The 18,137-nt window shown below is 51.0% G+C and overlaps 1 protein-coding gene across 5 annotated transcripts in view; it reads left to right on the top strand.

Moving 5' to 3' along the window:
- The window catches only part of VWA1 (von Willebrand factor A domain containing 1), a 29,318-nt gene extending 12,221 nt beyond the window's left edge, over nucleotides 1-17,097 (top strand). For 4 of the 5 annotated variants that reach the window (XM_069874787.1, XM_069874785.1, XM_069874784.1 and 1 more), the window contains exons 3-7: nucleotides 7,172-7,735; nucleotides 12,246-12,524; nucleotides 12,990-13,262; nucleotides 13,983-14,252; nucleotides 14,904-17,097. In XM_069874787.1, the coding sequence (XP_069730888.1) occupies nucleotides 7,172-7,735; nucleotides 12,246-12,524; nucleotides 12,990-13,262; nucleotides 13,983-14,252; nucleotides 14,904-14,944 (1,427 nt within the window). In that variant the 3' untranslated portion in view covers nucleotides 14,945-17,097. The remainder of the gene's footprint in view (nucleotides 1-7,171; nucleotides 7,736-12,245; nucleotides 12,525-12,989; nucleotides 13,263-13,982; nucleotides 14,253-14,903) is intronic. The other variant, XM_069874783.1, reaches the window with a different exon arrangement.
- The last annotated feature ends 1,040 nt before the right edge of the window (nucleotides 17,098-18,137 follow it).

Raw genomic sequence — 18,137 nt, 5'->3', positions numbered from 1 at the left:
TCTCTTGGATATTGTTTGGGGAAAATGATTATGGGTCGATCTGGCAGAGCTTACAGCAGAAGCAGGATGAGGGAGAATAGTTTGAAACTGAAATAGAGGAGTTTGAAATCTGGTCTTAAGAAGAAATGTTTTCTTATGAGGGTGGGGAGTCCCTGGCCCAGGTTGTCCTGAGAATTGTCTGCCCCATCCCTGGAGGGGTTCAAGGCCAGGCTGGATGGGGCTTGGAGCCCCTGATCCAGCGGGAGGTGTCCCTGCCCATGGCAGGGGTGGCACTGGATGGACTTTAAGGTTCATTCTCACCCAAATACTCTATGATTCTATGAAAGGGACATGAAGGAGATGGACGTCTCATTTCTGAGTTCTGCACTGTAGCACCGGGCAGAAGGCTTAGCCCCCATCATGTTGGCTAAGCTGGTGCAATTGTTTTGTTCTGCACTGTGTTCACAAGTAGAAAACTGTTCTCCGACTGTGAGGCTGCTGCTGGCTGCACCTGGGAAATGTAACGCAACGTGGAAGGGGAAATGAACTTCTTGTCTGTCGGGAGGTCCTCAGGCTCGGGCAGCAGCCCAGGCTGCTGGGGTCAGATTCTGCAGCTGGGATGCAGAGCAGCCTGTGGCTATTGCTCACGTCCCCTTACAGGGCGCTGCGTTCTGTCCCTTAGCAGCACAAGCTGTTCAGGAATGCTACTGCTGCCTCTGGTGTTGTCACAACGCTGGATGTCCACACAGGCAGCAGTTATTCCTATTGTCATGCTTTTTTGCTGCTGTGGGAGAGTAAGTGGCGGTTCCGCAGCTAAAAACCATACTCAGAACTTCAGAGTCTGTGAAAAAACAAGCCATGGCTTTTTCAGAAGGACCGTGCCTTCCTCTGGAGGTGGTGTGGGGATGTGACACGATCACACAGTGAGGAAAACTGTTTGACAGGTTCATAACTGTTTCCTAGGGACTTGATTGAATGTGGACGATTGTGGCTTTATTCTCAGCCGCAGTGGACAAAGCGAGGAAGCTGCTGGATGGCCAGTGGTGCTTCTACGCGCTCACCTGGAGGGGCTCAAGGCCAGGTTGATGGGGCTTGGAGCCTCTGATCCAGTGGGAGGTGGCCCTGCCCGTGGCAGGGGGCTACAACTGGATGGGCTTTGTGGTCCCTTCCAACCCAAACCATTCTATGATAGATTTGGCTTTGATAAATGGAACTTAGGTTATCAATGCCCAGTTACTCTGGGCTTTCATCAGCAGAAAACGATGGCGATGCTGCTGTGCCAGTGAGTGCAGCAAGTGAGAAATAGGCATGGCCCATCCTTACACACTTTGTAGAGGACCCTGCGCTTATCTCTGAAACACAGCCCGGTAGCTGGCATAATTCCATTATTTTAGGACTTCTAAGGCTCCAAGTAAAGCAGCAGAGACCGTGAAACTCCGGAAAAGATCTTAAGAGATGGCAACCCAGCTTTCTCCCTGCCAGAGGAATTTGTCTGAAGGGCTGTTTCTCAGCCCGTAATCTGTGGCACGGACGAGCTGGAACCTGCACAGGCAGTTAGTGCTTTTAGTCACACGAGTATATTTTGCTTGGGGAAGGTCACCTTCTTAAATGGGCAGGTGACCTTGCCACCTCCCATGGCACAGACCCCTCTCTGATGTGGTTTTGAGGGTAAAACCCTTCCTGGCTGGCTTGGGGGGAGCCTCTCTTTCTGGGAGAGTCAGTGCCTTCCTCCCCCTGCCTCTCACTGCGATCCCAAGGGGCCACAAGGAAGCACAGGCTGCGTTCTTCAGCCTCCAAACCTGGCTCCTCTCATAGTAGAACTTTTTTCCTTGCAGGACCAAACACTGGGAAGGGAAGAAAAATATGAGATTTAAAACATAGTTAACCAAGACAGGAGATGATCTTTTTTTTTTGGCTGTTCAATCCTTTATACTCTACAAATTCCAAGCCCGGTGTAAATCAGGGATGTGGCTTGTGTTCAGGTCCCAGCTGAGAGCGCGGGGGACTCCTGAAGCGGATATCTCCTGTCAGCATCTGGGTGTAAGGCAGGGAAGTTTGACCAGCTGTTTTTCTCCTGGAAAAGCCAAGTGACTGTGACTCCATGGTGACCTCCTGCTGCCACATGAGTGCCTTCAAAACCCCTCTTTGCATGATTGATCTGTGTCTGCTGACCACGTACCAGCTAGAGGGGGACCGCAGGATGCTGCCACGTGTTCTCTGTTCCCCAGAGCCCAGGAACAGCAAGAACCCAGCTCTGCAGGGGTTCTGCAGAGTTAGTCTTTGGCTCTTGAGAAGTGAAGCCCTGACAGAAGGCAGGGAGGTGCCAGTGACTGTCCCTTTAGTGGCTGCCCCATCCCTGGAGGGGTTCCAGGCTAGGTTGGATGGGGCTTGGAGCCCCTGATCCAGTGGGAGGTGTCCCTGCCCATGGCAGGGGTGGGACTGGATGGGCTTTGAGGTCCCTTCCAGCCCAAACCATTCTGTGATTCCTTTAGAATCCCACTGCGAGTGAGCAATCTTCAACTGGTCCCTCGCCAAACAGCCGCTCGTCTTCTGCTGTAACGCAAGGAAGCAGCTTGAAAACAGCAGCTGCTTGCGTAATGCAGAGATTTACTGGTAACGAATCCCCGCTGCCCCACCTCTGGCATGGATGGCATGTTTATATTGGAGGGAGGACAAAGAACAGGAAGAAAGATGAAGGAATTGAACACCTAAACGTGAGAGAAAAGGACAACTGAGCGTCCAGTCACTTGATGGGCGCTACCACGCTCCTGATGTAGTGAGATCTGTCTCAATTTTTTTTTTTTATGGATCCTTTATGCTGCCAAAATCTAAATGGATGAACTTGTTTCCATCTTACGTGGGACTGAGTGCTAAGGAGAGGTAACTGTAAAGGTATTTGCCTGTATGAAGGGTTAACCTTCTGCTCCACCCATAGTCCCTTCAGCTCCAGAATATTCACCTCTCCACTAGTGTAACTGTTAACCAGTTGTTAACCAATTGTTGTTAACCAATGGTTTGTACCCTCCAGGCAGAACATTTTGGTGTCAAGCTGCAGCTCTTCCAGCAGAGCCTCCTAATTAACGCAGCTCTTTCCAGCCACCTATGATGCGTCAAACGAGCGCTTAAAGGATATTGATGCGATGCCCAGCTCTCTTGGTGCCCCTGAGCCACAGGGAACAGGCAAAGTGCAGTTTGGCAGGGGCTTGGCTCTTGTTCCCCACTGATGTTCTTCCCTTTGGAGCAGGTGTTCCACGCCGGTTTTCACCCGGGTGTTCTCCCGTGCAGGTACTTCTGGCAGGAGTGGGATTTTGCCTACAACTGCTGTGGTGTGTTCTGAATTCCCCTCGTACCGCGCTGGCGCATGTGACCTTGTTTACTGCCTGTCAGCAATGCCCTTTGGCCATTGATCCCTGCCCTGCCTGGCTCAGAAGCTTTCCCAGACGTTTCTTGCAACACTCAGGAAAGGAGAGACACTACTGACACCGGTGGGGAGCCGAGGGGACAAAGAGAAATGATGATTTCTTCCTGGGAGGAGGAAATCGTATTGGCGAGATCTCTCCTTATGGCTTGCCAGCCAAGTGAGCGGCTCGTATTTCTTCCAGTGGAGGGGAAAGCAGAGCTGTGGCCACGTGTGTTTGACTCGCTTCATGCAGCAGAATCTCTAAACAAAGCCCTTGTTTCTCTGCCCTGCTGGGGCAGCGTCAGGAGGTAGGGACCTCCAGGAACCAGGGGTCCCAGGCTCAGCTCTGCTGGGTGATGTGGTGATGGAAGCGCGCGTTCCGATGGGCAAGCAGGAAACCTTGCCGGACTTTGCATCTATTTTCTGCCCAGCTTGGAATGCCAAGATGCTGTGTATGCGCCTGCGACACAGAGCTGAGGCGTGCTGGGTCACGAAGAGTTGGTTGTAATCCATGTGGACTGCAGGTCCTGCTCCCACCTCCTCCTAGCATCTCTCCTTCAGTCACCTCTAAGTAATTTTGATGTTCTCCGTTTCTAAAGGCTCCATCTAATTTCTCCCATTGTTTCACTGTGGATCTGGTATCCCTCTGCCCTCTCAGGCAGCAGTGGCTGCAGGAGGAGGGTTTCTGTGCTGCCCAGGGCTCTGCAGGAAGACAGAGACTTGTGGGCAGCATCTTTATTTGCATGTTTACAGACCATGTGCGCAAGCACTCTGGCTTTCTTCCAGCGCACACCTGAACTCTAACACATGAGATACGTGTGGTTTGGACCCACACTTGTTGTTTCTGGGTGTCATTTCTGTCCCCCACCCTGCAGGAACAGGTTGCCCAGGGAAGCTGTGCCTGCCCCATCCCTGGAGATGTTCCAGGCCAGGCTGGATGGGGCTTGGAGCCCCTGATCCAGTGGGAGGTGTCCCTGCCCATGGCAGGAGGTGGAACTGGATGGGCTTTGAGGTCCTTCCAACCCAAACCATTCTGTGACTCTGAACATGCTTCTGAGGGTGTGGCCTGGAATTGCGCTCCATTTGACCCATTTTCTTACCATTTCAATTAAACTGCTGTGTGGGAAGCAGACAGAGGAGACTCCTCCTCCTATCCCTCTGAGCCTGGGAGATTTTCAATAGCTGGAATACCAATAACTAACTTGGAATGCTTTTCACCACCACCCTGCTTTCTGACTGCTTTTGAGGTGCAAAAAGGGAGAAAACCTTGGACCAGAGATTCCTGATCCGTCCCTGTTTGGGCTCCTCTATCAGTGAAGCGATCAGAAGGTGGGGTGGCCCAGCAATGCGGAGCACAGATGGGCTTGGTGCAGCACATCGTGGTTGAGTGCTGGAGCCGCATGTGGGAGCCAAAACCACAAGGCTGTAGACAGCTCCTGTAAAATTAATTGCTCCAAGGAGACAGCTCATGCAAACAGTTCTCCCTACCCCGCAGAAAGCCATGTCAAGGCAAGCTCAGAGACAGCAACGAGCTGGCAGAGATGAGCAAGAGGTTGCTAAGCCTCCACTGGGGCATGACTACAAGAGGCAGGTATGAGACAGCAAAGTAGGAGGAGAGAAAGGACCAGGGCAGGGAAATAGTGAGTGGGCATGGTAGATTTATTACCTGTCATAGAATCCTAGAATGGTTTGGGTTGGAACAGACCTCAAAGCCCACCCAGTGCCACCCCTGCCATGGGCAGGGACACCTCCCACTGCATCAGGGGCTCCAAGCCCCATCCAACCTGGCCTTGAACCCCTCCAGGGATGGGGCAGCCACCCCTGCTCTGGGCAGCCTGGGACAAGAAAAGATTTCATTCTAAAATCTCATCTCGATCTCCCCTCTTTCAGCTTGTTCTTCTTGACATGCAGCATTCTTCTGCACAAATGAGTGTGTGCAGCCCTGTCGCAGGCATCTCGTCCCAGAGCCCCTCTGACGTGCTGCTCCTAACGCTGCCTGGGAAAGGAGGTCAATGCGTATCCAGAAGAGGAAGAAAACCTCAAATTAAAAAGCGATCTAGGGAGGAGTCCCTCTGCTTCAGGCCTTCCTGCCAACAGAGGTATAAATCAGGGAGCTTTGGGGAGCGCAGCCTCTGAGTGGAAAGGCAGCCAGTTCTGAGAATCGGCCGCCTCTCCTGGGAGAGCAGAGCCAGCAGGTTTTCTCATCAACTTTCTTTATCATTTCTTTCTTTTCCAAACGCAGCTCATTTTTCTCCCAGGCATTGCCATTGCCATAAGATGGGGTAAACCTGTAAGGTGGCTTAGACCCAAAAGTTCTTCCCAACCGTGGCTGTTGCTGTGTCTTGTGCCCAGCAGTTTGGTGCTTTGAGGGACTGCTGAGCGTTACCCCGGAGCAGCAGCGAGGGGTGGCAAAGGCTACGCCCTGGCACGAGGCACCACTGACCTGCTGGCTCAGGCTGGTGAGGAATGTTCCCAGCTCCTGGAACACGTCCACCGCCAGCTTGGAGCAGAAAGTACTCGGGATCAGCCTGGTGTTGTGTAACAAGAGGTGTCAGAGCAAGCTGATGGAGCTCAGAGGAGGGTTTTTTTTTCTGCAGCAGTCGGAGTGGGATCCAGGACTCGCGGGCTGTAGTTCTGGCTCTGCCCTGATTCCTGAGCTCCTGCTCTTTGCGCCTCCCTGGCCTTTCAGTTCATGTCATGGGTTGAGAACATGGGGTTTGTAAGTCCCAGCAGTGCTCGCAGACCGTGTGTTAGTGTGATGTGAAAGTGCTAGGTGAGACCAAGAGCCAGAGCTCCCCTGGCTCCTGCGGTGTCGGGTCCAAGGAATCTCTCCCACCTCGCCTGCGTGGGCTCCCTGCTCTGTTCCAGCCCTGTGAGCTTGTGCAGGACCTGAGGAGGAGGAGGGAAGTTTAATATCCTGGGGAAATTACTTCTCTTCATTGCTGCAGTGGCATTTTCTGCTCCCACCTGTTATGTATCTTGAATTTGGACGCAAGGAGTATCAGGCATTCCTCCTGCTCTTGTTCCATGAGGAGCTGTATTTCCTCAGGCTGAAATCAGGCATATTTCATCCCTGTTTTTCAATCCCTTGGCATGCCTATCCTCTCCCATGACTGGCTTTTTTCTTCTGAGAGACACAGGGTCTGTTTGGGCCATCCAAGTAGCTCCTTGAACAGCAGGGATCACACTTCTGCATGGAAAGGGGGATAAAATTAAGACAAATAAGACAGCGAGTTCCTTCTCGCTGTCTTAGTCTTTGCAAATGCATGAAACGTGGCTTTAAAATGAATTTGGAAACAAAACCTGGAAAGCAGGGAACCAATGCAGGCTGGAGGAGCTCCTCTCCCTGCTCCTGGAGAGCCCAACACAGCAGCCTGGTGAGATGCATCTTCAACCTTATCTCTGTTGAATGATGGTTGATCTTGATGCACCGTTGAGAGGGTCCCATAACCGGGCAGGTCAGCACTAGGATGTTCTCCAGTGCATCTAAGCGTTCTTTCCAGCTCCAGTGCAGTGCTTTGACCTCTCCCCTTGCGCTGATCCTCTGGGGCAAGACCTACATCTGGCTGAGCAACTGTGATGTCCCACAGTGAGACTGAACCCAAAGAAAGCAGTGGGAGACAAACAGTCCAACACAGGTCGTGGCCCTGCTCTTCAGCTGGGTCTCTACCCAGCAAAATCCTCACTGAATTCTGAGATTTGGTACAAGATAACCAAGCTTCCACAGATGCCTGTGCATGGATGAGTTCTCACCATTTCACTAACGCACCTCCCTCTCTTTTCCCCTCCCAGGTCCGCAGCGATCGGCTTCCAATTCAGAGGGGGACCTCCTCTTCTTGCTGGACAGCTCTGGCAGCGTCTCCTACTATGAGTTCATCAGAGTCAAGGAGTTCATGTGGGACCTTGTGCGACCGTTCACCTTTGGCCCCAAAGACGTCCAGACGGGCATCATCCACATCAGCACGATGCCCACCATGGAGTTCCCTTTTGACCAGTACCAGTCCAGTGAGACTCTGCAACAAGCCATCCGGGACACTCAGCAGCTCATGGGCGACACCAACACGGGCAAAGCGCTCTCCTACGCCAAGGAGAAGTTCTTCAGCGATGAAGCCGGTGCCCGTCCAGATGTGCCCAAGGTACTGGTTTGGGTGACAGATGGGTTCTCCACTGATGACATCTCCGAACCCATGCAGCTGCTGAAGGACATGGGGGTAACAGTCTTCATTGTCAGCACTGGGCGGAGCAATTACCTGCAGCTCTCTGCTGCTGCCAGCCAGCCTCCTGAGAAGCACCTGCACTTTGTGGATGTTGATGACCTGCCCATCATCACAGAGGAGCTTCGAGATGCCATCCTAGGTATGGTGGGGCAGGGTTGGGGTCTCTGGGAGTTCACAGCAGGGCCGAATCTGAGTTAGTGCCGGGGCAGGTATTGTGACAGTCCCCTAAGACCAATGGTCCTCCTCACCCACACCTGCTGCCCTTGCAAATTGAGGTGCTTTTGCCCTTGGAAATTGAGGTGCTTTGTCCACAAGGCTACAGGTCCAAGTATAATCCAAGGCTTTTAGGAGATCTGGGACTAACACCTCTATTCCCCTTGGAGACTCCCATGACTGACCGGGACAAACTCCCTTCTGCAAACCTGCTGGTGAGCTGAACTTGTGTTTGTAATGAGTCGTTTGGTTGTTAATGAAGGAAGGAGGCTCGGGCAGCCTATTGGCTGGGTTCCTTAGAACCTCCCAGACTTGGAAATGAATCAAGCAGGTAGACACCTGCACAATTGAAGGATGGCATGAAAATGCTCTCACCTGCACAGGATGATTGTTGTTCTCTTACAAAGAGCAATTAAGGATGGTGGTCGCTATCAGCACAGAGACTGCAGGAGAGGAATGGTTTTGTTCCATAAACCCCCTGTTAGAGCACGTTCTGCATCCGCCAGGTCTATAACCTGACTTGGCTAAGCACAGCCCTTGGAATAAACTCCCAGCCCTGACTTGTTAGGCGTAGCAGGCCAACTGCTACCTCTTTGTTGCTGGTGTGGTTGTGGTGGTTGCTGTGCAAAGAGCAGCAGCAGACAGCAGATTGGAGCTTTCAGCAGTCCTGGTTTTTTTAAAGCATCCTGGAAAGGGTCTGAGGAGACCCAAAGCCACAACGTGGGCCAGAAGACAGGTGTTTGGAAGCCAAAAGGAATGTCTCATGCTAGTCTGCATGCTACACTGCACAACGCAAGTTCTTTTTGCAGCTCTTGAAGGCCATCGCGGTGGGAGTGCCCACAATTGCAAAGCTTTTGCCTCAGCTTCCCAGCTGCCTCTGGGTTTGTTTGGGAAGCTGAGTGAGTTACTGTGATTCTGCAGACTTTCCATTCATTTTCTGGAGGTTCTCTCTCCATTGGAAATGTCAATTCATTTGGTGCTCTCCTTCTGGGAAAGGACCTTTAAATATTGTGAAACCAAGGCATTCCTTCCAGATGACATCAGGTTGTGTGCCAGGACCCACTTATACTTCACTCAGCCAGTCGAATTGACAACTGCTGACTTGTTTCATCCATTGGCATCACCTTCTGAGCCAAGTTCTGCAGGAGCCCACCTGCCCAGCAGTTACAAGACATCAACCATTTCCCATGCACGTTCAGGGCAACAAGTTTCTGATCCCAAATAGGGCCCTGGATGGTTTCTGCTGCAATGAATGCTTTGAGCCTAGAGTCCTCTGGCATGGGCACTTAGCACTGAATATAAGCAGGTGAGCAGAGGGAGTGATTTCAGACCTTAAATGTGTGCTTTGGTAATGGTGAAGGGTGTTGCCCCTTCCTAGGACTGGAAACTCCCCTCTCATCCACATCAAAGTAGGGAAACAGAGCCACAAAGCAGAAGCTATTTGTCCCAAGTCCCAGCTGGAGCTTCTGCAGAGAGGGCTTCATGGATGTGGAGCTAGAAGAGGCTCATCCACTGCCTGACTGTGCTCCTTGCACTCACCATGAGAGCAGCGACATTCCTCTGTGTCTAATCTTGATTTCACCAGCGTTCATGGGATGCCAGAGAACTTGTGGCTCTGAAATGGCGCTTCAAGTCACCAAGCAGCAGCAGGTGGAAGGAGAGCATAGAATCATAGAATCACCAGGTTGGAAGAGACCCACTGGATCATCGAGTCCAACCATTCCCATCAATCACTATCCCATGTCCCTCAGCACCTCGTCCACTCGTCCCTTAAACCCCTCCAGGGAAGGGGACTCAACCCCCTCCCTGGGCAGCCTCTGCCAGGGACCAATGACCCTTTCCGTGAAAAATTTTTTCCTAGTGATCAGCCTAAACCTCCCCTGGTGGAGCTTGAGGCCATTCCCTCTCGTCCTGTCCCCTGTCACAAGCAAGTCTCAAGCTGTCTCTGAGTGTTGCTTTGGTCTAATACACCACATGAACATAACATTTCCCTCTGGGAACAAGGAGGGGCTGTGAAGGGTACCATGGGCATCTACTTTCTGGGGCTTCTTGTCCTCTTTCTATGCTCGTGGCATCTGTAACCTGGCAAGAAGGGGCAGAGCGGCACGTCCCTCGGTATCACACCCCTCTTTATTCACAGCATCCCCAGGCCCTGCCTCCAAGCTCATTTATTTCCATTCCCTGAGCTTTTGGCAGCGATTTTGGCACCGGCGCCTTTCCTCTGTTCCTTTGTGGCTTGGCCCATGGCAGGAGGGTGCAGCGCGGCCTCCCCCCCGGGCTGGAGCGCTGGCAGCAGGCAGGGCACAGGTAAGGGAAATGTTCCTGCCTGCCTGGGAGAGCCAAAGAACAGCTCAGAGGAAAAAATGAGGCAGCTTTATGTGGGACAGGGAAGTTGGCAGGGACTCGGAGCAGCTCGGAGGAGGAAAGCTAATCTTCTTCACGATAAGCCTGAGAGGGTGAGGCCACCCGCTGCTCTCCTGCAGGTCTGGGACGACCTTTGTCTTTCTTTCTATGATTCTATGATTCTTTGCTCTGTGTAACGGGCGGCCGGTGACGCTCGGGGTGCTCTGTGAAGTGTTTAAGCTTGAAATGGAGGGTAGAATCACAAGGTTTCAGGAGTGACACCATGCAGAGCAAATGCACTTCGTTAAAATCATAGAATCATAGAATAACCAGGTTGGAAGAGACCCACCAGATCATCGAGTCCAACCGTTCCTATCAAACTCTAAACCATGTCCCTCAGCGCCTTGTCCACTCGTCCCTTAAACACCTCCAGGGAAGGGGACTCAACCACCTCCCGGGGCAGCCTCTGCCAGGGACCGATGACCCTTTCTGTGAAAAATTTTTTCCTAATGTCCAGCCTAAACCTCCCCAGGTGGAGCTTGAGGCCATTCCCTCTCGTCCTGTCCCCTGTCACCTGGGAGAAGAGCCCAGCTCCCTCCTCTCCACAACCTCCTTTCAGGGAGTTGCAGAGAGCAATGAGGTCTCCCCTCAGCCTCCTCTTCTCCAGGCTAAACACCCCCAGCTCTCTCAGCCATTCCTCATAAGGCCTGTAAGGCTCAGAGTGCTTTTAAAATTCCTTTTAAAATAATATTATTTTTAAACCAGCCTATTTACATCCTTGTATGGCACTTCCTTGGAGCTAGAAAGAAAGTCTGACGTGCTTCCACCCCTCTGGAAGATAAGAGAGCAGTGGAATTCTGCCCAAGATGGGCTCAGGAGATCACACGCGTTGGAAGGTTCAAGCAGCCGAGGAAGCTGTGGGCACCACAGCGCGTCAGCAGAGGTGCTCGTGTCTGGCATTTGCAGTCTAGAACTGGAAGGTAGCATGAGCCTTGAAGAGAAGCCTCTGTGCAGGAGGAGAGAGAGAGGCAAGATACCACAAGGGTGGCTCTGAACGTTGAATGTCACCGAACAATGGAGCTCTGTGAAGCGCTGCGGGGAGTGACTTCAGCTGGGATGAATGCAGCCGGCTCAGCAAACACTGGGCAGTGCCCGGCTGCTGCCCCTTTTCCTGGCCACTGGGTAAAGGCAGAGAGGGGGGAGAGATGTATTTCTTCATATTCTGGGCTGCTTCACGTACACGACAAAATTTATTGGTAGGTGGTTTCCACAGGGAGCTCGGGATGAGCTGAGAACAGGAGTTTCAGAACTTGGATGCCCAAATTCTGTCTCCAACTTCGTCACCGCGCTGCTTGCCGCGTTGAGGATGCGATAATGTCTTGCTGAGTGTGGGAAGCTGCATTTTCATCCGGGCTCAGTAACTCCCACACATCTGTCGGGCAGCAGTGGCTCCCCAGAACTTGCTGGACGTCTCCAGATGATTTCTTGCTGGCACAAGGCAGGCTGGGGGGGGCAGGGGCACGGCTCGTGCTGTGTCAGGTCTCTCCATCACAGCAGATCGCCAGTATCGCTTGGCCATAGCACAGAGGACAAGGCAGACAGAGTGGAGAGGGAAAGCTGGGGCTCTGCAGAGCAGCTGGTGGCAAACTGCTTTCAGGCTGGCCATGCCCAGGAGACAGGGTGCAGAGCTATTCTTGAGCCTGTTGAGCACGAACACGCACAAGAGCAATTGCTTTAAGCCAAAATGCCACCTCATGGTGGTTGGAGACACCTTCCTTTTCTTTGCAAGCTCCATTCATTCTCTTGTCCAAGAGGTAAGAGTGGTATGAAAACCTCTACTTCAGTTGAAACGTGGTTTACAGGTTTTGAGCTTTAAGTTTGGCTTCAAGGATTTATTTTTTGTGGTCCCAAACCTTTCAAAGAGGGTCTGGTTCACTGAACAGCTATGAAAGGGCTCGGCTGCACCTCAGTGACTCCAGCCATCGTCCAGGGTTGCTGTAGGCTACATCTCCCATCCAGAAGGGCCTGTATGTTAGATGTGCCGTCTTATATGCATTCATGTCAGTAGTGATTTCTTGCTGCTGTTCTTCCAGATGTTATCCAAGCAAATCGGCTCCACGCGGTGGATATCACCTCAAGCAGCTTTCGTCTGATGTGGCCCAAACTCCTCTCCCAAGAAACTGGCTACTACACCCTAGAGTACGCCCCAACAGATGACCTGGCAAGGAAGAGGACCAAGCAAGTGTCTGGGGCTGACACCAGCCTCACGCTAAGCAACCTTGTGCCAGAAACTACTTACGAGGTGGCACTCATTCCTGAATCCAATGTCCATTACTTCCCTCCACAGACAACAAGGGTTACTACGCTGGCAGGTAAAATATGCATAATTGCATCCACTGCTGGGGAATCCATGTGTAAGGGGGTAGGAGAGGGAGAGATCTTGGTGCAGAAGCCAGTCCCTTTGTGCAGACTGGTCATTTGGGTCAGGAAAACGGCTCAGATCTCTGCTGGAGAGCAACATGCAGAAAAGTGGCACGCTGAAAATCTGAGCAGGGTGACAAAGACGAGATGGACTTGCACTCAGTGTTGATTTTCTGCATGCAAGACCAGTTTTGGCTGAGGAGGTTTGCCCACTCTGTGATGCACAGGTACAGAAATAATTTTCTTAGGGCTGAGCTGGGTTGTGCTGACTTAGATGATTGTCAGCATCCACTTGCTGCATTGATTTTCTTTTGCCTCCTGGGAGCCAGATATGGTGAAGGTCAATTATACTCCTCTGACAGCATTCTTATGCCTTCAGTTACGTGCTCATCTACTTCTTTTTACATTTCTTTCAGAGGAAATAAGCCCAGTTCAGGTTCTCATCTCAGAGTCGGGGCCACACAGCTTCCACGTGAGCTGGGCTCCTACACTAGACAGCGTGATCCGATATCAGATCCTGTACGGACCACTCCCCGGGAACTCAGTGAAGCTGCTGGAGGTGGATGGGCAGCATAACAGCACCGTGGTGGAGAACCTGGCACCCAATACAACCTACCTGGTGACAGTGACTGCAGTCTACAAATCGGGGATGGAGAAATCCCTGTCTGCTAAAGCATGCACTCAGGAAGGTGAGTGAGGAGCACTCTGCTGATAGAAAGCTCTACGGGCACAAGAAGTCCCTGAAGAGTGCCTATTCCTTTTCCCAGGTCATCTGCCTCTAGGAGAAGCCAGAGAACTCAGCCTGGTTACTGGAGAGGAATGGGAGAGGGAAAAGCTGCAGCTTCTGATGAACATGGCATATCATTAGGATGCAGTAGATGTATAAGGCACAGGGCTGTGAGAAAATCGAGCCCAGACACAATATGACTGCTGTTACAGGTCGTGTACTGCCAAGCTCCTAGTGCAGCTGCAAGCAGAATGGGCTTGGAGATCCCCTGAAGAAGAAAGAAAAGTGCCCTTAACTCCTATCTCCTCAGTGTCTGTGCGTTGGTGTGATTTAGCATCAGAAGGGGGGCAAATTCATTAGCAAAAGCTGCTTCTCTGAAGAGGCTCCTATGAAGATACTGCAGGAGGCAAAACCTAGCTCTTACCAGGACTCGGGAGCGAGGAGCTCAGAGAATGACGGCAGCTGAGGGGCTGGGAGGTGGCCAGCCAGTGTCTAAGAGTGCCAATGAAAGTAATTTGTGCTGGGACCAGGACAAAATTAAGGACTAATTAGGCTGAGCTCCCTCAGTGTGGAGCTGTAGTGATGGGCTGTTGTGTCTCTACAACAGAGAAAGACCAGGCTGGTAGCAGTGAGTACCACTCCAAACAAAAACCCTACAGTAACACGCATCTTCTCTCTCTAGAGAGCTCCAAAGTGAGGCACCTTCGCTTTGAAGACATGGGCCCCAACACTCTGAAAGCCTCCTGGGACGCTGCTGACGGCAAAGTCCTCGGTTACAGAGTCAGGTGCCGGCGGCAAACTGGCCCTTCGTCCGTCATCAGCGTTTCGCCGCAGATCCACAGCGTGCTCCTCACAGACCTGGCTTCGGGCACCACCAACAAAGTGTGTGTGAAGCCCATGTACAAGAACCAGGCAGGCAAAGGGCTGTGCCGCATGGTGCGCATGCAGCCAGGTGAGTTTGGGTGCAGAATCCTAGGGCACTTTAGCCAAGGGCAAGTGTCCTGAAGGGCTCTGAGGTGGTGGAGCTCCAACACAGAGGAGCTTCATGGCTGAAATGTCCTGTGCTTCTCAGTTAGATGGCCAACAGGTCTCCACCACAGCTACCAGCCCCAAGGGAACTGACCAGAGATGGGCTCTTCTTCCCATTTTTAAGAGCAGCACTCCTCCTAGTGGCACGATGTCTGCAGGCAGGAGAAAGTGTACAGGGGAGAGAGTCCTGGAAAGACTTTGGGATTGCAAGGGCAGGAAGCCTGCTAAAAGCTGGCATGGGCATTGGAAGCACTGTTTGAGTCATTTGAAATCTTGGCTACCCTTCCATTTTCAACGTGGCAGGGACAAGCTAACTATTAAGCACAGCTGCTGAGGTACAACCCATCTGCTTCCCTCCTCCCACTGCCCAGAAACCACTTACTGTCATGAAACAAAGGGATTCTTGATAGGCTGAGGCAAAGTAAGAGCTAAAAATAAGCTGTGTGAGTGCAGAAGCACAGCCTTTTCCCAGCTGGTAGCAAAGACAGCCACAGGGATGATGAGATCTTTGACTCGGTCCGATTTGGAGAACGGGGAGATAAGGCTGACATTATACTTTTTGTGTCCTTCCCAGCTACAGAGGCCCAAGGATATAAGCACAGACAGACAGCATGACAGACTTTGGAGTGAACTGATTCCCCGCAGAGCAAGGAATCTTGCTTGGACAAAGACTTGGACAAAAAGGAGGGCTCAAGGGAGGAATCCAGAAAGCTCCCAGATCATCTCCCAGCCTGCGCTGTCTGTTGAGGTGTCCTGGTCACCAAGCCTACAGGCTGTCCTCAGCCAAGTTCTCCCTAAGCTTAAAGGTTTGCTTGTTCGAATGGAACAACCAATCTGACTTGTAAACCCCAAATCTTTTATATAAACATGCCTGACAAATAACAAACAAAAGGTTAAGTGATGAATCCTCACTCTTGCTTGCTTCCTGCCTGTTCTCTATTTATTAAACGTTGATACAGTTGTATTTTTGCAGCTTATGAGCATGTTCAAGACTCAGCTGTTTGCTGCACTGGCCTTTCATTCTGGGCATCTGCACTCGGAGAAAGATTACACGCTGCCAAATCCATTCTTGCTGTCGACAGCCTTTGACACCGACACCTGAGAGAAAGCAGCTTCCCTCCAACTCACCACAGGGACCCAACAGGTAGCTCAAATTAGGCATCCCAAGAGCAGAGGTCTCCGGGGTGGAAGGGAAAAGCGTCAGGAGAAAGAAGAATAATGCAATACGGTTTGCAGAGGAGCTCAGGTCAAAGCTCAGCTGAAAGAGAAGAGGAAGAAAAGAGGTTGTTAACCCACTTGGCCTTTGACTGGGACATGCAGACGAAATGCAAGGACAGTTTAGTGCTCCCAGGTGGTCTTTGGTTTATGGTAGAGCCTGATGGGTGAATGCTGAGAAGCAGAACGACAGGGCAGTGCCAGGCCAGGGCTGACACACAGTTTCTGTCTGCCTGCTGAATTCCTGAGTCTCACCAACACTCTGCCGCTCTCCCTCTGGCCCTGGTGTTAAATTCATCTGCTGCAATGACATACAGACCCCAGCTGGACTTTGAGGGGTTCAGTTCCCCCAAGTCTTAGGACTTGGTATCAGTCTGAGAGAGCAGGAAGTTCAAAAACTTGGAATTTGCTTCCCCCCAGGTTGCGCTACTCTAGAGCTCTCAGCCCTCAGCTGAGCTTAAGGAGCAGCAGTGAGTCCAGAAAAGCCAGACAGTAAGACCATCTAAAGCAGTTATTTTTGTTTCTTAATCAAATCCACCCCCCTAAACAGTCGTGGGGGACTACCTGGATCACAACCACTGAATTATTGTGGCAGACCCCCAAGCTGGATGCGAGTCCTGCTATCAGAGCAGCTGTATGGAGATTAATTACCCTGTTCTGCAATTAATAATGGACAATGAGTCTCCAGCACTATCATTCCAGGCTCTGTGCTCTGAAAATACCTGGCACGTCCTTAGTATCCTGTCCTGGGCTTCCACCTAGCACTAAGCTTGAGCTATGCTTAAAAATCAAGTTTTTAGGGGAGAAGAGTGAACCTGATTCTTTCCCTTTGGCCCCAGGCTTCAATGTGCTGTCACTAAGCTACTCTTTTTGAAAGGGGAGCTGGAGAATAAAAAAGAGACCGTTTTAATACCTAGTGACAAAGCCATTGGAGCAACACGGTTCCAAGATTCAGGGCTTAGGGCTGTAAAGCGATGTATGTATTTCCCTGGTCACAAACCCCAGCACCAGTAGGAACACCTCCCCTCAGTAATGCTCGCTGTATCTTAAACTTATTGCTTGTTTGTCCTATATGTGGAACTTGCTTGAAAAGCTGTGCTGTGTAGGAGACCCCCACATCTTGCAAACCCTCCATTAGCTCTGCTTATGGACTTCTTGAAACAGCCACTTTCAAAGCAGAGAGGAACTTTGTCACCGAGCGTCTCCTGAGCGTTGAATTTGTCATGTCTAGTTTTATGGACCATTTGCTGCCTTGTGCAGGAGGAAGGGATAGGAGGGACTGAGTCATTCATTAACTTGATAAGAAGATTTCACATGATTTGTGTTCTCCTTTGGAATGTGCATTTGTGAGTGATTAATCTTAATGGAGACTGTGCTGAGGGGAAGAGAAAGCCTCTGGAATCTCTCATGCAATAAGATAATCTTGCTCATTCTTGCTGTAGGACTGAGATTAATTTTGCACAACTCCTGGCATAGTTTACTAACGCATTAATGTGTCATCCCCTCCAATTGTAATGCATCCTTTTGAAGACAATTAAATATACAATACAAGAGCTACTGAATGATTCTTTTGTTCTTGATGGTAGTGAGGGCAAATCCGTTAAGCGTAGTTTTTGTTCTATTGAGAGATATGTGTTGAAAAGGTGGTATTCATCTCAATTTTAGATGGCTGAAAAGTAAGCATTCCACCCATGACTTCAGTCTGGTTTTCACGGAACTTTACCCCTGCTCCCACAAAAAAATGTGTCAGAAATACATAACTAGAAATATATCAGTGTCAGTAACGTCTCCAGTTCAGTAAGAATTGTTTTACAAGAGGCCATAATGTAAATATCCCTTAAATATCGATGGAACTGGTAGTACTCATGAACATGAAAATTCAGAGTTGGACAGGTAAGTTAAAGTAAACCCTTTTCTGAACTAAAGCCTGATGATTTCCAGGGCTATCGAAGCATCTTGTCTGCACTGATATAACTGGTGAGACATCCAAACTCCTCCATAGGATGAGAGCGCAAACCATGAGAGCTCCCAGTAGGAGCCAAGTTCTGTGTGTGGCGACTCTAAGAAGCTCCATGTGCCAACGAGCTGTTCTTGGGGGCTCTTCAGAGTCCTTGCACCTTCCAATGCCCGCGGTGTTGGTGATTAGTTAAAGATTTAAATCAGAACTCCTAGTATGCTCAGCTGAGCTTCAGCAACACAGACACCCCCTACCCTGTGCCAAGGTACCCGAGGTTCTCTGCACAGTCTTCCAGGACAGTGCTTATCTGGAGCACTGGAGGAACTGGAGCGGTCGTCCCTCTCCACCAACTTGTTATCTGGATGGACACCTGGCGGTTTTCTGAGGAAAACAGGCTTCCCCAAGACCACAATTTTGCTGGAGTCTGCATCCTCTTGCTTCCTTTGAGCACCCTGATCCAGTGGGAGGTGTCCCTGCCCTTGGTAGAGGGTGGAACTGGATGGGCTTTAAGGTCCCTTTCAAAAACTATTCTATGATCTACCAATCTTTTAAACCCCTCCAGGGATAAGGACTCCACCACCTCCCCAGGGCAGCTCTGCCAGTGCCCCTTAACCCATTCAGTGAAGAGATTTATCC

This window comes from Phaenicophaeus curvirostris, chromosome 22 (genome assembly GCF_032191515.1).
Source record: "Phaenicophaeus curvirostris isolate KB17595 chromosome 22, BPBGC_Pcur_1.0, whole genome shotgun sequence".
Lineage (NCBI taxonomy): Eukaryota > Metazoa > Chordata > Aves > Cuculiformes > Cuculidae > Phaenicophaeus > Phaenicophaeus curvirostris.
Note: the sequence above shows the minus strand (reverse complement) of the source record. Positions and strands in the feature narration are given on the sequence as shown.